Here is a 23,560-nt window from a genome sequence, read left to right as displayed (position 1 = left end):
AAAAAAATTGAAAAGGAGCACTGAGGTGTCACTCAGATGTCTTTTTCTATTGCTCTTTACAGGAACATTTTTTGCCAGAGTTTGAATCCCCACTGAAAGAGCTCACTGTAGCTAATCCTCTGAGAGTGGCTGTGTTTTCTGTGTGGGAAATGGATATAGGATAAACAGACAATCTGCTGTTGGCACACAGCCCTCTCTGCCACGGTGTAATAAAGTCTTATCATCTGCAGTGAGGTTCTTCAATGGCTAAGCTCCTTCTAAAGCTGAAGGAGAACTGAGCACCATAACTGGAAATCCGATAATGGCACCTATAAATAAAGGATTTCTATTTGCACAGTTAATGGCAAATGAAATTATATTTAGTGATTCAATAAATTATTTAAAAAATATGGTTCAAACCTTGAGCTTTTTTGGGAGAAGGCTTCTAGAAATGTTCATACTTGTTAAAACTTTTGGAACTTAAAGTGAAGCATGCTTTTGCTGTGGAATATCAGGGATCATCTAATTAAAAGCAATAGGTGAACTGAGGACACCATGACTCTCTGACTTAATATAAATGGACCTTTCATGAGAAATTCTGAAAGAGGCACTAAGGTGAAGAGCTGAATATCACTGAAAGAATAGCATCTATCACTGATCATTTTAAATCATTTCAGCTGTTCAGTGTTAGCCTGTTAAATTTCTTGTTAAAAGACATGCAGCTTTTTTGAGAACAAGTGGGTTTATTGTTTCTCTTTGATTACTGCCTCTCCATTTTAAGAAGTCTTACAAAAAAGATGTGATTAGAAAGATTTCAATGATTTTTTTACAATACAGAGGAGTGGTTAGCTGGTTTGATGCCTGCTCTGTTCTTTTGGTGCTGTACTGTACCAAATGTATGAAACCCAAACTGAAATGTGATTATTCTGTGTTCATAGTCAAACTTAAGCCTAATGCAAAAAGTGAAGTAAGAAGATTAACAGGGACAACCCAATTTAAGTTCCCTTTTGCCACTTTGGCTGCAGCTGTGTCAGATTCGGCACCACCGAGCTGGTTGTTTCCACATGCTACTTAGGGTAACCTGGTATCTTTTGATTCCTTCCTGTGGGGCATATTGCACCTGTGGAGAGATTGCTCTTTTTCTTTTCCTGTCCCTCGATGCCATTTTCTCTCTGTGCTGCTTCTAGGAAATTTTGTGGTTAATCTGTCCCACATGGAGCCATTTACCTATCTATTTGCTCATGTGTACCCAGTTGATTGGTATAGTTTTCACTAAAATTGTTGGGAAGTAGGAGTGCTTACCACAAATGACTAAGATTGTTCTTAGCAGAAATAGCCACACCGTATTCTGAAAGAAAACCCAGTAGATTGTGGAAAAGCTTTGAGGAAAATTAGAGGTGAATCTGATAGGACCAGCAGCATTACCTCCTTGCTTTTCCTGTGAGGATGAATATTGATTTTAAATATGCTCTGGGTTCTAACAGTCTGTTAGCCACACATCTGAGGATTTTTTTCTTGAGGTCAGGCTATAGTTTTCAGAGTAGCACCATTATTTCCTTATTTAGAGGAAAAGAAGAAAGCTGATTCTTTGAACTTCTGGATTAGTCAGAGCAGACAGTGTTGACAAGATGTAATTGCTGCTTCAGTTGAGAGGAAAGGTAATGCTTCTGTTGTTTTGAAGTTCTTTAAGAAACTCTCTTGTGATCTAAAGCTAGTCATCTTAGACAAGCAATTTGCTTCTGAGTGATAAGAACCTTTCATAAGCTTCACATTGGCTCACAAAAAAAAAAAAAAGAAAAAAAAAAGAATTAAAGTCAGAAGCCACTCCTTAATCTCTTTAGTCCGTTTGCTCTCCTTTTTTATCTCAGGCAACAACAAAAGTCCTGACCTGGGCTTCAGATAAGGCAAAACCCATTATTCTCACTGATAGTCCACATTAAACCATGAAATCTGGAATAAATTTCCTCTCTGACCTAAACTGGCCATCAGTTCATGCCATAATATATAAAGACCATTTCACTTTATTATTAAGCCAATTACCTCTGACTTGTATTTTTATTCTACTAAATATATGATCCCTTTCTGCTAATCTACCATCAGAATTTGACTTCAGATAATAAGTTGCTTCCATGGACTTCAATAGGCGTAGTGCATGTGAAAGAGGAATTGGGCCATCGTTCGCCTGGACAGTACCCTGGTGGACAGGATGACATGGCTTTAGCTACGGGTTACCTGAAACTTGGATATTTTTGTCTTTTAATCTCAGTGAGTGAATCTTTGTTGTATCGTAAAGCACACTAGATAGGAACCAATTTGATTTTATCAAAAGTTTCATTACAGATATCCCAGATGTGTCTCCTTTTACTCCTCTGCATTCTAGACTAAATTTAATCCCGGTGTTTTAAATCCCTTTTAATAGCTAGCCCACCCCTCTGTGCCTCATTTAGGTTTTCTTCATTTTAGGGGCCCCATTAACTAATATAATGCTGTCATAGTTTACCCTGTTATCTCTCTTTAAAGTATCCTAGCATCCTTTTTATTTCTTTCAATTTTATTTTTTTTTAATTCAGATTTCTCCTGGTACTGAATTGGTGTTTCTACTGAACACTCCCCACTTAACTCATAGACTCTGTTTTTTCTTGTTTGGTGACAGCTAATTCAGAACCCATCACTGGGCCAGATTCAGCTGGTCGTTGCACTGCATGAAATTCAACAATTCTATTGAAATCGACTGAGTAAATCTGAAGTTTATACTGGTATAAATGAAATAAAAACTTCGCCTAGTGTGATCAAGGAGCTTATTATGTCCCCACCAAAGGACAGATTAGGCTGTCCAGTTTACTTTTTTTAGTATTAACTTATTATGACTTAACTGAAGAATAGGATAAGGTTTTTTCTCCATTCATGGATATATTATGACAACAAATATGCCTGCATTTATATATTGTAAAATATATAATACATAATATTTATAAAATATAAAATGCTTGTGTAGCTCTCAATGCAATGGACTTTCACCCTGAGATATCTGAGCACTCATCAATCTGTTTAGTTACAATTGAAGTGAATTATGTGGCCAGATTCTTCACATTTTGTGGAGCTGGATCTTTCAATAATATTGTGATTGATTAGATGCATAAAGAATGAAAAAATCGTGCCCATAATGTAATTGAAAAATAGGAACAATATGTTTTAATGTGCTGTAACACCTGCTAATCTTCCTTGAACTTCATCTGCTATTGTAAGGTTCAGTCAGGCTCTCTTTGACTCTTTTTGAAGCCTGTTGTCATCAGTGGTTTGGATGATGTTAAATAGTTTGAAATTATTTGTATGGTCTTGTGTAAACATGCTCTTGAAATTTGTTTTTATAATCAATTATCTTATCCATATCTTACCTCATGGAAATGAAGCGCAGTTTTATACTGTCCAGACAACTTAGACATACGAGTTTTCATATTTTAATGTTGTATTTAGAATATTTAAAAATATTTTACTAGTTGTTGGTTACAAAGATTTAAGAACTATTCTTTTTTTCTCCTGAAAGCTGATAGACTACTGCAATAACATCCTTGTCTTACTTTACTGTCTCTCTGGTTGGTTTACTTCATGATGGCCTTGTCCAAACTAGCAGACATCTAAAAGTTGGCATGTATATAAATATTGTATAAAAAAGCTTAAGGATAAATGATGGTAAATCAAAACATCTTTAGGGAAAAAAAATGGAAAACAAAGGATTGTGCTTTGAATCTGAGATATAAAAAAATAGATACGCAGTAGGTAATCCTCACTAATAATATCTGATTTTATTTTGTCTTTTAAGGTAAAACTGGCCACACAGAGGCTGTACGAGTAGTATATCAGCCAGAAAACATCAGCTTTGAGAAACTGCTCAAGGTCTTCTGGGAGAATCATGACCCGACACAAGGTAGAGTGATGAGTGAGCCAGTATTTAATTATCTTACTAATTACAGCTGGGATAATTAGTGTTTGAGCTGCATGGAAGAGATGAACCTTGAAATCACACTGGAGTTCAAGAATATGATTGCAGACATTTATTGACAGAGAAAGAGAGGAAGAGAGAGAATGAGAGTACAGAAACTCACAATACCCCTCCTCCTTTACAGCTGTCTGTGCTGGGAAAATTCCCACAGAGAGGCACAGTAGACAATAGGAATTTTTTTTCCACTTTGATTATGACAATTTCTTCTGTAATGCTATCTTTTGTCTCTTAAATTAAAGCATATTTCTTCACAGCTTCAGAGCTGGTCATTTTATTTGTGCCGAGGACCTTTATCCTTCATAAAAATTTTTGTTTGTTTTTTTTATATTTTTCAATGGCAGTGAATATCTTTTATGATTAGAAAAAGGGAACAAAAAGAGGTAAGAGATCATGTGTAGAGGCACCAGCAGAGCATTCTAGCTATTTGCCTTATTCGAACCTTTTGATTTAATTTATCTTTCTTGGAAGAGGCTTCATGATGACATTATACACATCTGTGCAAACATAAATGGGAAACTGTGTTGAGAAAACATTTTACATGTTTATATAGTTTCAATAAACATCATCCTTTCCACCATTTCCCAGAAATACTACACGTAACTCATTTCAATATTTTAACAGCTATCATAATTATGCCACTTGTTACTACATCTGGGAGCAAAAAAATGCAGATGATACCTTCAAAATGTGATGCCATCCTGGGAAACAGTAACTCTGAGAAGGATCCAGGGGCTATTGTGGATAAGTGTCTTCCAGTGAGCCCAGGGCACAATGCAAAGACAAAAATGGCTATTGCAACTCCTGCCTATATGAAAAGGGAAGCTTTAGTCAGGAGTATGAAAGCTATTTTCTGTATGCAGAGTCAGTAAAATCTCAGAACATTTTGTGCAGTTCCTGTGTTGGCATACTGGGAAATTTACAGAGATATTGCTGGGGATTTGAAGGAAGGAGAGAAAATGGATATAGAGCCTAGAAAACTGGCCTGGTGCTGTGAATAAACATGTTCAACTACTTGAAGAGACATAACACTATGATCAAGTAATTTTTACAGGTGCTTATGTGAGGAGCAGATACCTTATAATGAGGTTGACAACCCAACCACTGGTAAGCCATAAGTACCAGTAGCTGGAAGCTGAAGTTTGAAAAGTTCTACCCTGGAATAAAATAATTTCACAGCTCTCAGTGTAATTAAAGGCTGGAGTCTTTTTCCATCACCATCCTTCCGAGTCTTTAAGATGAGATAATTTATCATTTTAAAAGAGGCGCTTGATTCAAGTCATGAGAAGAAATTCTATGTCTGTGTGTCAAGTGTGGTGGCCTCTACTGTTGATTTATGGGCCTCCCTTTTCAACTCCTTCCTTTATATTTGTGTTCAGAGTAATTTGTCTGCACCATCCTTGAAATACTTGCAGCTCTGCATTAAGACAATGACCATCTTCAAATCATGCTTCAGGGCATTTGTGGTTTGCTCATAGGGATCAGGAAGGAGGTTTTCTCCCTATCCTACCAGTGGTTGTTTTTAGGTCTTTTTGTTCTTTTTTCTTTAGATTGTCAGAGATTGGCCATCACCAGAGGCTGGCTTCTTTGTAATGGGCTGGTTGTTTTGATACAGCAGAGAATCCTATTTCAGGATAATCGGTTCATGTGTCTTGTTCACATATTGGGATTCATCCTGATTGCCAGAGCTGGAACTAATGGGCAGGACTATAGGATTCTTCACTTTCCAGAGCAGTATGAGGAATGGATTTCTGCTGAAATAATCTGGGCAAATACCACCTAATCAGTCATCTGCCATGTCTGTAGTCTTGCCTTTGACAGCGTATGGTTGAGCTCTGCCTGTGGCACACGTACAATAGGTCAGTCTCTAAAGGACTTCAGTGCTTTAGGCTGACTGAAGTTCGTGTGCTGGACACAATGGTATGGGGATGAAGTGTAGTAGTTGTGATAATGGGTCAGATCAGATGAATTTATGATTCCTTCTGGCTTCAAAACAAAGTAAAATGATGACATTATGTCTTTATATTCACCTTGCATTCTCAGATAACTGAGGTTCTAAATAGTTCCAGTCTGTGCTTTCAGAAGAAGGTTGGATGCTGGCAGATGTATGATTCGCTCTTTGATTTCTGGCAACTGGGGAAACATCACCTAATTAGCTTGGGCACAGAGCCACGCTAATGTGGCTGTATTCCTTCTGGGACGTGAGCTAATATCTCTGTATGACACTGAGCTGTGTAGATACCCAAGTCATTCAGGACTGTCTCAGGCATCTATATGGCACTGCAGTACTTGATGTAAACATACCTAAGCCTTTATCTAAGCTTGGCTCAGTAGAATTTCCAAATGGTTTTGTAATGATTTGCCAGAAGTGAAAGCATAATTTTATCCACAGAGAAGATGGCAGTCTTCTCTGAAGACTTTGCATACCCCTGACTTGGACAGGTCGCTTTACTTATGTTTTTTTATGGTTGCTTAAGGCTAATCTCTGTTCAAGAACTTTGCAAAGCTCATCACATCTCTACAACTTTTCTTGATTTGAGGCAAACCTAAACCACAAGGTCCCAATTTCAAGTTTCTTTGTTTTGTAAGATAGGGATGGTATGCTTATATATCCTTTCAAGTTTGAGCAGTTAGCAGTAGAAAGTCTTTAAGGTGGAATTGTGTCTTTGCCTTGATTTGTATGTACTCCCTGCTTTTAGCTTGCTATGGGAAATGTGGTTTTATGTAAAGATACTGAAAGTGAGAGTTATCTCTCTGACCTATGATACTTTTCTCCTTTCCTGAGGTTCAGCTGTGTGCACACAGTAAGTCTTATTTAGCCAGCCTTATGGGAATGCAGGACTCTGTCAAAGAGAAGGTTTTTACTAAGCAGATATATTAGCAAGATTTCTTATTCATGAAATTCAGCACACTCTTTGGATGAACCCAACGTCTCATATAGCCAGCGAATGCTGGAGTTCTTGAGTATAGCGCTCACTCAGAAGTATAAAAGCTTTGTCTGTGGCACTCTTATCTTTTCTCCAGAAGTTGGGTTAATGCCATTTAAGCCCTCCTACCCCCAGCAGAGATAATGGACTTGTCTAATTGTTCTAATGTCATTAAACATCAAATATGTACATTCTATTGCAGTTAAAGACCTTTCAAATATCAGTCTAGATGGTACCAAGTTGCTAAAGAGTACAGACCGGCAGTCCTATCATTCATTATTTTATGAGTGTATTAATATTCAAAAGTTCCTGCTTTCCAAACAGTTGGACCTCCTGCCTTCAAGATGAGACTGACATCTCACTGGGATTCCAATTTTCTCTGGGAGGCAGCCTGACTCTTGTTTCGTGAAGCTCTTGAGTCTGAGTATTATACAGAAGTCTATTGAACAGCAAGAACCTTTGATCTAGTCAAACAGTCTATGAGTTGAAAGGCATTCTCCCAGATGAGCATCTCCTAAGTGTGGGGCACTGATAAAGTCCTCCTTGACTATTAATTTAGGGTCTATTTTATAATTCATTACATTTGGGAGACTGAAAAAGCAACAAACAAACCCCTGACTTCTGCCAAGTGACATATGGTTGTCATCTCTGTTCAGCCTCTAATGCACAGATCAGCATTCCTTCTCTCCTAGGAATGATCTTACCTATAAGAGGATTGCTCTGGATAGCTCTATAAGTGCTTGAGGTGGTTGCTTCTTTGTCGTTGATACAGAAAAAGAGAACGAATGTGATATGCTGAAAATACTGCAAAAGAATCTTATGGCTATTCACTTTGTACATAATTTTATTTTTCTAAAGTTTATAGAGGTGTAGGACAGATTCTGTATTGCCTTGTTTTGGCACTAAAGAGGCCATCCTCAGAGCCTTCCAGATTTTTACAATATAAGCCTGACTGTCTCCTTAAAATTGCACCTTAACGGTGGTTCTGCTGGCATCTCCATGCTGTCTGCCTAGAGGGATGTGGACTTTCAGACCATAAGTTTGTCTGTGTTGTGCCTCAGCCTGTAGTTTCATGATTGCTGTAAGCTAATCTTTGACTTAACTGTTAGGGAAAAGGGCAATTTTCTTCTCTCTCCCTGACCTGTCTGCAGGATACACCCTCTTTCTTTGGGCTGACACTGGCAATCACAAAGTTCTCTGATCAAGCTGAAAATTAACCCTATGTGAATTGAAGTGAAATGTAATTTTCAGCCAGGATGTAAATTGCCAGGAGCATGACTGCTAGCGGGACCACCCTTCTGGCATTAGCACTGTCCTATAGTGTGTGAGCCAACTGTGAAACTTGACTGTGTTTATGTTCAGGGAAGAAGATGCCATATTTTATCTGATCAGAAAGTTTAGCCACTCTTTGTGGGGTGTCAGAAACTATTTCTCCAAACCTTGGAAAAATCTATCTGATACCAGAGGACTCTGTTTGTCATGGTGCAAATATGATTCCTGTAAAGCATATTACTGTTCATAATTATCCTGACGCTGTGTGTGGCTGAAGTCCTACATGTGTCAGAGATTTCAGCCCAGTCCAAGGCAACTTTAACGAAAGGCTCCTTTTTGCTTTCAGTGGCTGTACAGAAGACAAGCAGAAGACAAAACAAATATTATTTATTCCTCTTTAAAACATGTTTGGGGCAAATGAAAAATCCACTTGCCTCTTTTAGCTCTTTTCTCTCTTGAATACAATCCAAAACAGATGCTTGCTTTGGTAGTTCTGCTCCCCATGTTTGTCAAGAGTACCTAATCCTTCCTAGCCCACAAGAAACAACTTAGGTACCACTACAATTCTCTGGGGTGAGGCCCTCTTGCCCACAAATCCCATCCTTGTTCCTTGCTTCTTCTGCCTTTCTGTTTGGTTATTTGAATTAGTGGAAAGAGCTGAGAGGAAGCCCGTCTCCATAGTTTTGGCCACTCTCTGACAATGGGGTGAAGGGCAAAGGCACCCATGGCCACTGCTGCCCAGGAGCTTCTGGAAATTTTCTTCTAGACTTATTGATTCTTTGAGTGTGGATATACAAAGAACCAAAGTTACTGGTAAGTAAGTAATCTCATTCCTCCTTTCTGTCATGAAGAAGTCTTTATCTTGCCTGTGTTTGTACAGGAAATGTAAGCAGAACTGATATTTTTCCAGCAGTTGAGGACCATCTGTACTACAACAAACCCATCACCTGCCAGATTCATTCAGAACATCTCTTAGTCCATATGTCTTGTGTATCCACGACAAAGAAGAGCTGTATGAGCCATTTCTCCTCCCTGTGACCTTCCAAACAGCTTGGCATTTAGCCTTAGTGCTGATATATGAGTTCTCCAGATTAGTATCTGTTTTTCATTGTGCTGACCCATTTTAGTTGCAGAGGGTATATTTATTTCTCACCAGTTTTGAAGGACTGTACTTTTTTTAGACACTGCATAAGGAATCTATCATCTGCAAATAATTAAAATTAGACACTAGAAATGACATTGTATTGCTAATGAGCAGATGTGTCTACTTATACCAGTGGAAGAACAGCTGTACACATAAAAAACGCTACAGCGACCCTAAACCAGCATTATGTATTCTGCTACAGGCCTGTAACTTCATTTAGAGATTAAAGGGAAAAAAGTAATCTTTCCATGTAAAATATAACCATTTTTGATTTTTTTTCTTTACATTTCTGTAACTCTCTTCCCTTTATAATTTGAATGAAATTTGCAACTCTCAGATTAAAGCACAGAGCACCTTTGTCTTGTATTTCAAATGTTATTAAGAGTCCTGATGGTTTCAGTATTATTACAAGGTGTAACAAAAACCAGTAGAAATACAAAATCTATTGTCACCAGGCATATTAAATATATTCAAAATAGAATTACCAGCCCCTTAGGGAGCCATTCTTGGTCCAATACTCTTCAATATTTTCATTAATGACTTGGAGGATATAGTGGAGAGGATGCTAATTAAATCTGTGGTAAAGACATTGCTAGGAGGCTCTTGGAAGAAACGAATAAAACACAGCTCTGTGTTGATAAATTAAAAAAGCCATGGAAATCGATATGCTGAGACACAATAAAGATAAATGTATATTGGTTCATGCAGGACTGAATACTCAACAATAGAAGTATGCACTGAGTTGTTTGATAGGAGGCAGTGTCTTCTATTGCCTTCAGGTTCTTCTAATTCCTGCTCTTTCCAATGAAGTATCAATGGTGGGACATAGTTGACTGATGTCTATCCATCCCACCAGCAACCAATTTAGTGGTCCCTTGCCCATAATCACCTCATAAATACCTGTGGTCTATACTTTTTGAAAAGTAGCAAAGAGAGTCTTTGGCAGTGATGCTTAACCAGTATTGCACTTTGAGAATGCAACTTCATTTCTTTCATGAACTGAAATGCTGAATGTTATGTTGTTCCCATTCTTTGTCCTTTCTCTAGAACTAAATATGTATTAAAAATAAATACATATTATTAGGCTGCTTTGCGTCCCCAGGAATTTTAGCTGTCATGACCTAATTTGCATATTAGACTCTTTTTATCCATATAAATTAGAACAGACTTTTTCTGACCTATATTTCCAGTTTAGGAGATGTTGTTTTTCCATATCACAGTGAGAAGCTGAGATTTGACTCTGCGTCTTTCTAATGAAGGGGATTATTAGCCAGTGCACTGGTTGCTGAGATGGCTGAACAGTTTGCATTATGAAGTGAGTGGTGCTGAATCAATTCTGGCTCAAGGGCAGAAGTCCTTCTGGGCTCTGATTTCTTCTGACCTTTAAACTACTTTTGGCCTATTTATTTTATATCTGACAATGATGTGTTAACCAGTTCTCCAGAACTACCAAAAATTAATTTTATCTTTCAGTATTGCTACAGTCAGTAATAAAATGGTTCCTTGAAGATAAGAAAAGCCATGGCATCAGTCTTTTGTGCCACTGAAGGTGACACTGTGACTCTTATGCTGTGGGAAGCATGAACCCACCACTCACCTGAAAGGAGGGTAGATTTAGATTAGATATAAGGAAGACATTGTTTACGCTGAGGGTGGTGAGACGCTGGCCCAGGTTGCCCAGAGAGGTGGTAGCCGCCCCATCCCTGGAACCATTCAAGGTCAGGTTGGACGGGGCTCTGAGCAACCTGATCTAGTTGAAGATGTCCCTGCTTGTGGCAGGGGGTTGGACTAGATGACCTTTAAGGGTCCCTTCCAACCCAAACCATTCTGTGATTCAATGATTCCTTTTGTTCATAATGCCTGTATCTACTAAGAACAACTTTGGACAGTGTTTTTATTCTATTACAGTCTTCCTCAGGATCATTTCTGGGTTATTTTGTAGTTATAGCATAGCTGTGTTTCTAATTGAGGAGAGGAAGAGGAAAGGATGAGGCAAGGAATCTTCATTTTAATTCAGCCTTGTTGATTTGTAACTTCTGAAGGAAAATCTGGACATCTCAATGCTTAGGACTTCTCAGTGCTTAGGACTGTCTTCAGTAGCTTTCAAATATCCATGACGTCAATGGGTGTATGGTGTGAATAACAGCATCTAGATTTTCATGTATGTTTATAGAAAAGAGCAACCTTAGAAGGTCTTTTTCTGCAGATTTTTTTGATGGACTGTTCCTAATCTTTATACAAGGAAAGCAATAGACAAAGTCAAAACAAAGTAACACCAAACATTCTTTTCTTCTTCAAATAACCCACTAGTGAATTTACTGTACTTGGGCCTAGAAATCTGAGGCACTGAAGCATGGCATCATTAATCATAGTTTATGGTGATTATTAGTAGGCTTTTAATCTTTGTTTTCATGTATAATTAGGTACAAGAGGTCAAAGCTGACTCTCCTCTAAACAACAATATTTTCAGTGAATGACTGTTTTTCTCTGCCTGCAATTTTCTCTCGCATATTTATAAGAGCATACTTGTCTGTGTTTTGAGAGAGCAGTGTCCCATGAGTTTATCTGCTGATAAAAGCAAATGACAACACTGTTATTTTTATTATCACTAATTATTTTTATTACTATTGCAATAACACCTGGTGGATCATAGTAGGTTTAGATTCATAGTGCTAACACATGCCTAAATTTAGGCAAGGCACTAGTGAGCAACAGATAGATGAAGAGAAAGGAGAAGGCACATAAAGAAAACAATAGCCAATCTGTGTGATTCCATAGCTGAGCTCTATGTAGTACCTGATCTGAGTTGCTGTATTTCTTAATTATATTTTCTCACTTTATCAGTAGTTGTCCAGCTTTTTGTAAGCATCACAACACAGCTAGTCCGTGAAGAAAAGAGGCACTGAGGACCCAATTCAGATGCCCAAACAGAAATGTCTTTTGCCTTGTCAAATCCTCTTGTGCATTCTGCCTGTTTTCCAGTTGTGCTTTAGAAAATGTGGGGCTCCCTTATGCCCTGTGTCATGTCCTCCAGTCTCTTCCAGACATCTCTGCTCTATGTATTTATTTGTTTTTGAAGACTATGAAGATCTTCGGTCAGATTTGGCTGACCAGCATAGACATGTCAGGTGCGATAAAGACTGAGATAAAGCCACCTAAATTTAGATGTTTCCATAGGCATGGAGAGTCTCAGCTACTATGATTGTCAGTAGAGATCTAGTTAACATGGTTGACTCACCCCAAATTAGGCACATATGTTTGGTCAGCTTTTGGGTGCCTAAACCTGGAAGCTTAGTTCCAGCTGCACCAATATATATTGTTAAAAGTTTTCGCTCCCATCCCAAGTTTGTCCATCCCTGAGACAGATTTTTAAGAGAAGGCACCTCTGAAAGGGCTTAATGCCTCTTTATGATAGAAAAAGTCTAAAAACTTGTCTAAAACTAATAATTTAACTTTTGATTAAAGTTAAGTAAAAAAACCCAAAACCCTACAATAGATTTAATGCCGTTAAGGATGACTTATGTATATATTCACCGTTCTATTTGCCTGTTCTATGTGCTACTGTTAAAGACCTATTTTTAATTAATAATTAGAAATGGATTCAAATTCCTGTCTGCCAGTGACATTTAATACATAAGCTTTGTGATATTCATAAAAAACTAACCTATGGTTTTTTGTGGGCTCAGGTAGATCATGCACTTCCTTCAAAGGTCAAAGAGCATTCAAAAATGCATTTAAGCAATGTTATATCTGAATGAATTAATAAATAACAAAGCATACAGGGAACTCTTCTTTCAAACCAAGACTTCATTCAGACATTCTAGTTCTGTAAAATATTTGAACTATCTTGAGAAGCCATGTGATGCATTTTATAACTATTGAATAATAATGCTAATAAAAACCAAAGAGAATATGACAGAGATAGAGCTTAGGGTGGTATACTATCACCGCTTCTTGAGGGCAGCCTGTCATTTCCACTAACGGACAAAAGGGAGACCTGGTAACTCTTCATGGCCCAAATCTGATAATGTTGGAGGCCTGCATAAAGTCCCTGGTGTACCATATGGGAATGTCTCTGTGAACAACTAAGGGGAAAATAACAGTTATTGACATACATGAAATACATGTGATATTTGTGCTTCTCCTTTACTGGAAAAAAAACCCCTAGCATATGGGCAAGCACAAGGTAAAGTTGGAAGCAGAAAAAAATGGTTGGCATTTTGCTGGATTGAACTTAAAATCTACCACTGCAGAGTTATGCATTCTGAAAGTTGCCCCTTTATTTCATATTGGATGTAAAGCAGGCTGCCAAAACTGTAGACACCAATGCCTAGGAAATGGGTTTAGTGAATGCAGAAGGGCGGGAGAGATTTATTCTAGATGGGAGAAGAAGGAGGTGAAGAATCTCCTGAGAGTGTTTCTCTTCTCAGCTTCTACTTCTTGGATGACTTTTCCCAGCAGATGCTAGGGTGGGCCATGCTAATTTAGTATGGTGTAACGATGGTATGTGAATCACAGAATCACAGAATGGCTTGGGTTGGGAGGGACCTTCAAAGGTCATCTAATCCAGCCCCTCTCCCCTGGGCAGGAACATCTTTCATTAGATCACATTGGTCAAAGCCCCATCCAAACTGACCTTGAACACCTCCAGGGATGGGGCATCTACAACTTCACTGGGCAACCTGTTCCAGTGTCTCACCAGCCTCACAGTAAAGAATTTTTTCCTAATATCTAATCTAAATCTACCCTCTTTCAGTTTAAAACCGTTACCCCTCGTCCTATCACTACATGCCCTGATAAAGAGTCCCTCCTCATCTTTCTTGTCGGCCCCCTTTAGGTACTGGCAGGCTGCTAGAAGGTCTTCCCGGAGCCTTCTCTTCTCCAGGCTGAACAACCCCAACTCTCTCAGCCTGTCCTCATAGCAGAGGTGTTCCATCCCTCTGATCATCTTTGTGTCCCTCCTCTGGACCCGCTCCAACAGGTCCATGTCTCTCCTGTGCTGAGGACCCCAGAGCTGGACGCAGGACTCCCGGTGGGGTCTCACCCGATGGGAGCAGAGGGGCAGAATCCCCTCCCTCGACCTGCTGGTCCTGCTGCTTTTGATACGGTTGGCTTTCTGGGCTGCGAGCGCACATTGCTGCGTCATGCTGAGCTTCTTGTTTTAAGTTCTAAGTATATGTGCAAGTCAGAATTGATAGAGAAAGCTAGTATTTGCTGTGTTGATCCCAAAGCAAATGGGGAAGACCAAAACTATAGCTTCCTCCTTGACATTGAAAACCAGGTATATTGAAAGCTTTGTAAATGTTTTGGTCTATTGACAGTATAAAAGTTTTCTTTAATATGTACAAGCTCATTAATGTATTGTAACCTTCTGAAGAAACTTTTATATTTCATTTATCCTTCCTGCACCCCAGCACCTTGAAAATCATCAAGAACTCTCAATCCACAGCACTGTAACTAACTTCTTTTCTATTAACATTTTTCTCCTTTAATCATATGCTATAAAGAGTTTTACTTTCCCTTGGCAACTTTTAAGCTGTATAGATGTAATCATTACAGTGAGTGATGACATCAAGCCAGGGTGACATGGTGCAATTGATTTTTACTAAATAATTATATGATGAGCTGGAAGAAAGAGTTTTATTAGTCTTAACTCAGCAAGGATTGATTGGGGAAAAGAAAATGACCAATCAGTATATCAGCTTTCTGCGGTTATAAGAAAATAAGTGACAGCTGCAGAAAAGTCTATAAATCACAGAAAAAATTATGATAAAAATAAGAGCTATGAACTGCCCTTTAAAATTTCACTGGGTGGCACAGAAGAGTCTAACAGACCTTAGTCATTTATCTCCATTATGCTTGGGATCCTATGAGAATAGTAAGGCTGACGAATGATGCCATTACATTTTTTTATTATTTTTAAATGGAGAGAAGATAAGGATTGTTGTATAAGTATTACTTTCAAGTCATTGGAGGGTTGAGTCTTCAAAAGAAATCCCTGATTTAGATAATAAAGTAAATAAAGTATATTTTGCTTTAGCCTTCTGTAGGTAATATATTAAAAAATCACCATTTTTAAACAAATCTGCTTGTTTGCAATTAAGTCTCAATTTCTAAAGCAAAAAAAAAAAGAAAATATAGTACTAGGAAATATGTGTTTTTATTAATGCTGTGGATATTCCTATTTCTTATTGACCTCAAGTTACTCTGGAGTTAGACAGGAAGGACAATGACCTACCTAAGATGCATCTCAGCATCTCAACAGAAACTCAAAACTGTAGCGTAACAGCAGTGTAACTGCTTGAAAGGGGCAACTCTTTCCCCCAGCCTAGAAGACACCGTAGTTTTGACAAGGTATAGAAAATATGAAGGAAAAAGCATTGACCAGCTGAATGGAAGCAGGGATGATTTCATATATTCTAGTCATTCAGCTGAAAGGAGAGCTAGTATTTACTACTTTGATGCCAGAGAAGACCAAAACTAAGTCATTCCTACCCAGGTACATCAGAAGATATCAAAGTGTTGGTAAGAGAGCTTTTTAGAGCTATTTCTTTGACTGTTATCTACCTTTTGGCAAATAATAGTTTTTCTAGTGGCAGTGTGTTTGTATTGAATGGCACTCTCAACCTGGGAATCGTTCCTGTTGCAGGGTCTGGGAGAGCATCACAGCTCCCTGTTCTTTCCATCTACCATCCGATGGCCACAAATTTCTTTCATGTAAGTCAGAGCAAGCGCTTAGCTCTTGAGGGCATTTTTTTGATTAATTAGTGTTCTGGTGTCTGCTGGCACAGTGAGGAAATTTTATGTTCTCCAGAGTGGTCCAAGCTGAGAACCACTGAGGTGCTTTGGTCAGCCAAAGTGAAATTCCTAAATATGATCCATGCCCAAGATCTAAACACATTTAGAGCTCCAGATGCTGTCATCCTCACTGGTTCTCCAGAGACAAGAGCTTTCAAGGACTGGCCAGTGCTCACACAGGCTTTGGGCTTACATTCTTTGGCACCATGCAGCCATATCCAAAACCATGTATTTTTGTGTCTTGCCAGAGAGGTGCAAATTCTATGCTTTTCTCTCAGTTCTAAAATCAGCCTCTCTATCTAAACATCTCTTTGACAAGAGATTTTACAGCTGTTCTCAGCATAGCAGCTGATTTTCTTGGTCTCGGGCATCAACAGCAAGTGCCAGCCTTTTGACTCCAGAGTGTATTTGTTCCTGTTGCTGTCGAATGTGTTCCTGATCACCTGGTCAGGGAGATAGATATTTGCCTTTTTGCCAATTACTGGCTTGCACCATTGGTGTTAGTAAAGTACAGCCAGATGAAATGGGGTGATCTTGCAAACCCTGGGCTGGCCAAGGGGGTTCTAGTGTCAGAGTCCTGGAGGACCTGATGTGAAGCTCAAGGACTTGTCTCTGCTCTGAACCTTCTTACGCCAGGTACAAATCAGGTAAAACACCGAGGCTTTGGCTTCCTCTGTATCACGGCAGGGACATTGGGTAGCCCTTGAAACTCTGTCTGGTTGTCTCTAGTTATAGAGATTCTGATCAACACTGGGAACAAGTCCTCTGGGTGTGCTTTGTGACAAAGTGGACCAGGTCCGATGCTGCATGTAAGATGATGTTCTGTTTTCAGACTTTAAGACGTCTTGCAGAAGANCAGTTGTAGGCAATCAGCATTTCCCTGCCAGGAAGATCCAGCCGCTCTAAAGATGTGCAGCTGATGTTCTGTAGGAATTATTCCTTCTTCCAGTAGCGAAGATTTAGACAAACCTGATTCACTGGTTTGATCTGGAATTAAAGCAAAATCACGTGTATCAATTATTTAATAAATAATTTTCACATTCTTATCTGAAACCTAATGTGTACAACTGTGGTGTTATGTTAACAGAGAGAGACAGAATGTCATGATAGACAAAATAAGAAAGACATTTCAGAAATGGAAGGAAAGTTAACTACAGATGATATTGTGGAATTTTTGGATAGCCAAGCAGAGATCATTTTTGGTTTAGCAGACTTTCTTTCAGACAAAGACAAGATTGTTAAGCTCAATCATCCTACCACAGTTGTTTAGTAAATTGAATTTCTTGCCTTGTTTGCTACTCATTGAGTTAGTGAATCTCAACAAGTAAGATTTGCCAGAGGGTTTTAAAAAATCAGTGATGGACCCTTGAGAAATAAGTTTGTACATGTGAGGTACATTACAAATAATAACAGCAACAGTGGCAATTGATTATGTCTGTACACATGGAATTTATTTTGTTTTATTATCGCGTAGTCTTCGTGGCTTAGATAATAGCTACTTATTATGGGATATTTAGGTACAAATTAATTTAAGTAACAAGTAAAAATAAATGACATTTTGGCTTAGATGATTGATCACATTAATGCTACACTTTGGAGTAAAACTTACAATACCTGTTCAGTCTTCTTCATAGCTAGTAGATGGTTTAACACTGCAAGCCAACGCTTGAGTTCTAGGAGGGGCTGTTATTATCGCACAGTCTGACCTCTTCCTTAACTTAATCATTTCATCACTGGCTTTATACAGCTCTTTGGGCTTTGGTATATCTTTGGGGAAAATGGATATCCTTGATGTGAAGCCCTCAGGAAAGGGGTGTGGCTTTAAGTGCATTGTTCCAGTGAGAAATGCTCTTCGCTATTTAAACATTGCCTTATTTCCAATCTGGATTTTGTATACTTCGGCTTTCAATTGCTCTACCTAGTTAAGCGACTTTGGCAAGATTAAAGAGCCTTATTGCTCAGGTTATTTCTCTCTATACGTATTTTTAAATCAGAGTCAGTTTTCCTCTTAACCTTCTCTTCAATAAATTAATTAAGCTGACCGCTTCCCTATTACTATGGAACAGTGGTGGCACGTGCATGTATTAAATAATCTTGTTTATCTTCTTACTCAGAGTACCGTGCACGTGAGCTCATGCTAAACTCGTACACTTGAAATGCATGCTAGAAACTAGCATACTATATAGTGATCCTCCATTTATAGAGATTTTTGTAATCTACTCCCTGGTCAGTTGTTAAGTAATTTGTTAAGCAATAAATAGATTTGTAGAATGCTAATGCTTGAGCTCAAACATCAATCAGCATTAACATATCCTGGCAAAACTAATGCTTTACTGGGCTGTATTCATTTTATGCCTAACTATTCAGTAGCACTGGCTTTACAAGAGCTCCTTACCACCCTAAAATAACTTGCAAAGAAATGAGCAAAATATTCTCTGCCTTGCAGACCACAGTATTAAGTATTGATGAAGAACGTAGTTGTTGTTCTTATGTGTAATAATGTAACATTTTATCAATTAAAAAGTAACCCAAAGCATCAGAAAACTCCATAACATTTTTCAGAATCACATTCTGTCATGTATACTGTTGGTCACTGAATGGAATTTTTGTCCAAATGCAGCTTTTAAAATATTTCTGCATCTTTTAGTTCATAAATATTTCAGCCATATTTCATTTGTTTATTGTACTATCCTTTAAACCATTTTTCTGTTTCCTTGGAAAGTACCAGAGGGATAAAAGTTACCATGTTTTAATGAGTAGTATTATGTTGATAGCATCTTCCCCCCCACCAGTATCACAGGCTCTTTCTCTACCCTCTGCCCTTTGCTAGGGGGGTATCAGGACATACAGGGTTTTTTTCCAGTTCATCCCCATAGTCGTGAGAGTTGATGGTAATCTTCAAAGGGGCTTCTGTAGTCTGGTGGCAGTCAAAAGACAAATCCTGATGATTTCCAGTTTTTCTTGGGTTGCAGGCATTTGGGAGGGGTCTGCTTCTTTGAGTCTGCTTTAGAAAATCCAGCTTTTTCACTCACCCAAGCTCATATACACCACCAGACAAACTCAAAATTTATACATTTTATTACAGCAAAGCAAAAAGTTGTGTCCTTGAATACAACATTGGGAACAAGGTATAAAAGACAGAAACCACAAAACTGCAATTGCAGTTGCAAAACTGCACCTCCAGATCACTCTTAATGCTAAAGCTCCTCTCTAAGGCTGTTGTTTGACTTTATGGAATGATCCACAGCAAAGCTGGCTTGCAGTATTGCTGCCTGAGGGAATGGGAACGGGTAGCGATGAGAAGCAGCAATGCCTCTGGCCAGCGTGGCTTTACTAGCGCTGCATAATGCCAAACCATATCTGGGTGAATCACCTAAGGGGATAGTAACCTTCTCTCTGCTTTGGCCCATTATTTTATAGTTTCGTAGGCAGAATCCATCTCATATTTTGGAAATTTGTACAGGAGCAACTTCATACAACCAGTCTTTTGAAGGCATTACATAGATCGGCATTAAAGGGGCTAATCCTTGTACCAAAATTACTCATTTATGGTATAATTTCAAGGAGTTACTAAGTATGTATAAGCAGGGTTTTGTTTTCACAATGTTACATATAAACAGTATTATATACTTTCGCCATCCGTATTACCCACATGTAGGTTGCAAATAGAATTTAGTAGATATTAGATATATACTGTTGTTTTCTACTTCTCCCAAACTCAAAAAAAATTGTGAAAGTGTTGCTGTTCCTACACATTACTCACTCTACAGCAGTACTAATGCAGCCAGACTTTCTCCAAACCTTCTCCTTAGCATACTTCTCTATCAGAGTCCTCTTTGCAGCTCAGATGTGAGAGTTTCATAAGAGTCATTCCTTCTCTCCGTAACTAGCGGTGATGATGGTAGGAACTGATAACTTCAGAGTTAATTCAGCAATACGTGCATACAAGTCTTTTAGCAAGATCATTGCTTTATGAATAGAAGAGAATAGCTAGTTATCTCCAAGGGTATTTTGAACCTTTCTCCCACTAAGAGGTACTCCTCCAGCACAAGAAAATTTTTAAGCACTTGGTAAAATCAAGGGGGTTTTTTGTAACTATTTGCATGGTTCAAAATAAATATTTTAAGAGTACCTTGATTACAGTAACTACAGCTTGATTATTTAAGGTTTTACATCTGTATTTGACTACTGTGTGATTTACCAAAATGTAAAATGCTCACATTTCATTTGCATGTCATTTAAAAGTAGATGTCAGAGCTGAAACTTTTCAGGACTGTTTAACCAAAGAAAGACTTGGACTTCCTAAAAATACCTACTGAGTATGCACATAAGAGACCAGGCTAATCCAGGTGTATGGAATGTCCTAAATTTAGGTCTGTTGAACTTGTGCCTGCAGCCCCGTCAAGTAGGGAGGATGATCCTCATGGTGTGCTGCTGTGTTTTCTCTCTCCCCAGGAATGCGACAAGGTAATGACTTTGGCACACAGTATCGCTCGGCCATCTACACGTTTTCTCAGGAACAGATGGAAGCTGCCTTGAGATCTAAGGAAGAATATCAAAAGGTAACATTGGGCAGGGCGTGGAATTGCTTCACATACGAGTGGAGGTCAAAGACATCACCAGTTAGCACAAAATCACTTCTCATGTTGTACATTGTCTCTGTGTTGCTATTGGAGCTCCTCATTTCAGTACTGAACTTGCATCATATTTGCTTTAAATTCCAACTTTTGTGAAGTGGGGTTTTTTTTTGTATGTGAGTCACTTTATAACTATGGAGAAAGAAAAATAGTTACTTGTGCAGAGATAGTTTTAATCTCTTCTAGAGATTTTTTTGTGTGTGTGCACCAGAGTGAAAGTCTGTGGTCTTAAAGGTATTCAGGCGTATCTGGACCCCATACTTTGAAGGGTGTAGCCAAAATCTCAGACCTAGGAGTTCTTGAACACTGGGGGAAAGTCCTGATCAATATTTGAGCTTGGTAACTCAGGATCACCCACCTGCTGCTTGTAAGATGCTTCTAATCAAGCCATTCCATGAATGTCTTTGATTAAATGTGACAGCCTGTGACTTAGTAAGACTATTTGTTTTGACACTAGGGTTTGTGTGAGAGAAGATCGACCATTTCCCTTTCTATACCCAGTCCTGTTTTTCAGTGAAGATGGATTCTGTCTCTCGCCTGCCACATAAGCTATTATTTAACTAAAGGAAGAGGGATTACTGTCCTATAGTGTTGCTGCATTGTAATTGCTGTCTGATCTGCCTAGTGGTCTTGTCAATGCAAGCTCCGGATTCTATAGCAGAGATATATATAAATTCTTATGACTTACACAAAATAAACTACTTACCTATGACATCAGGGCAATAGACAGAGTAACTATCAAGTAGTGCTAAAAGAATACCAACTTTCATGCATTCACTTATATACTATGGCTTCACTAAAGTGTTATGTTGAAGAATCAGGGCTTTTGGTCAATATCTAATGTTAAAGGTAAAGAACTGCGTTTTGAAAAGTGAGGGTGCATCAGTCAGAGGCATGTACCAAGGTCCAAAAAGGAGGTGCATGTGCTGAAGTCTTGTGTGGCAGTTTGGTTTCCATAAATGTGTGTGTGGCATTGGTGGTCTGAGCTATGTGTGCACTTGTAGGGCTGGTTTGTACATGCAGTTGGCGTTATTTTGCATGCAAAGAGATGCTCGGAACTGCAAGTAACTAATTTGCAAGTCGTTCCTAGCAGTGTGATAACTGTGCATGTAAATTAAGTGTTCAATGACATATATTTTCTCATGAGTAGCTGAACACATGGGGATAAGTCAGTCTTGCAGGTGTTTATCTTTGTTAACAGAGTAGTTTCTGAAGGTTCGGTATTCATATTTATCATGCAGAACTTCCTTCTACTCATTGTTTACCTTAGATCCATTGCTTTTCCAAATTGGTTTTGATCCTTTTTGTTAGCATCTGCTGACCAATATCACACTGTAAATCTTACAGCTTTCAGTTTGCTTTCCCAACTCTATTATTCTCTGCTGTTATTTGTCATTAAATTAATACTGACTTGAAAGCAAAATTACGATGTAGGAGATTGCAATATGATATTACAGAGATTTCCATCATCAAATATGTCATGGTTTAACCCCAGCCAGCAACTAAGCACTACATAGCTGCTTGCTCACTCCCCCCCAGTGGGATGGGGGAGAGAATCAGAAGGGTAAAAGCAAGAAAACTCATGGGTTGAGATAAGAACGGTTTATTAATTGAAATAGAATAAAATAATAATAATAACAATAATGAAAATAACAAAAAGAGAGAGAAATAAAGCCCAAGAAAAACAAGTGATGCGAATGAAAAACAATTGCTCACCACGAACCCACCAATGCCCAGCCTGTTCCCAAGCAGCGTCCCCCCGGCCAGCTTTCCCCTCAGTTTATATGCTGGGCATGACATCCTATGGTCTGGAATATCCCTTGGGTCAGTCGGGGTCAGCTGTCCCAGCCGTGTCCCCTCCCAACTCCTTGTGCCCCCCCAGCCTGCTCGCTGGCAGGGCAGGGTGAGAAGCTGAAAAGTCCTTGACTTAGTGTAAGCGCTGCTGAGCAACAACTAAAACCATCAGTGTGTTATCAACATTCTTCTCATCCTAAATCCAAACCACAGTACTATACCAGCTACTAGGAAGAAAACTAGCTCTATCCCAGCCAAAACCAGGACAAAATAGATTTTCTTAATGGCACGATTTAAAATTTACCTACTTTGAAGTCTGTCACCATTTGAAAAGTGTGTATAATTAGTACATTTGTATAATTAGGCAGAACTCTGTAAGTGATCACATGTAGAGTTTGTTTTTGCACTGAATTAGGGGGAAGGAAGGCACTGTGGTTGCCAACTAAGGAAGCACAGCAAATATGTACTGAAATTCCTAGAGGATATGTGGTTTCTTTGTATTATTAACAACAATATCTACAATATTATCTTCTGTGGTATTGCAGTAGCAATAGAATGGTTGTATGGGAAACATACTGAGCAAACAATATGTCCAGGAATCCCTTTCCATATTAAATGTTTTGCATTACATTATTTTAATGTAAATATAATACAGCCACTTTCCTTATTATTGCAGTAATTTAAAATAAATACCAGGCTCTTCTGCCAGTGACACATGCATATCTGTGCACCTGATAATGACAGATAAAAACATGTGGGGATGGCATAACACTTGATTTTTCCATGATAAGCAGTTGTGCACACACCAAATGGAGAAAGGCCTAACATATACTAGAAGTAAAATTAGAGTTTTTCGGCGCTGCAGGTGAATAAAAACAAAATGTAGTTTGTTTGTTCACCGAATAATTGCGCATATGCTGTTAGATGTCTTTTTGAGCTGAGGACCTGGAAGAGAGCTAAGAAAGGCCTCCAAACAGAAAATTATGCTCTTGCTAGATAAGTTTTTTTCTTA

At 38.6% G+C, this 23,560-nt stretch overlaps 1 protein-coding gene across 1 annotated transcript in view; it reads left to right on the top strand.

The window, feature by feature from the left end:
* MSRA (methionine sulfoxide reductase A) overlaps positions 1-23,560 on the top strand; it is a 145,502-nt gene that overhangs the window by 31,654 nt on the left and 90,288 nt on the right. The window contains exons 2-3 of the mRNA XM_010583142.1: positions 3,800-3,904; positions 20,573-20,679. Of these exons, the coding sequence (XP_010581444.1) occupies positions 3,800-3,904; positions 20,573-20,679 (212 nt within the window). The remainder of the gene's footprint in view (positions 1-3,799; positions 3,905-20,572; positions 20,680-23,560) is intronic.

This window comes from Haliaeetus leucocephalus, unplaced genomic scaffold, assembly GCF_000737465.1.
Source record: "Haliaeetus leucocephalus isolate CR32 unplaced genomic scaffold, Haliaeetus_leucocephalus-4.0 Scaffold871, whole genome shotgun sequence".
In the NCBI taxonomy this organism is placed as follows: domain Eukaryota; kingdom Metazoa; phylum Chordata; class Aves; order Accipitriformes; family Accipitridae; genus Haliaeetus; species Haliaeetus leucocephalus.
Note: the sequence above shows the minus strand (reverse complement) of the source record. Positions and strands in the feature narration are given on the sequence as shown.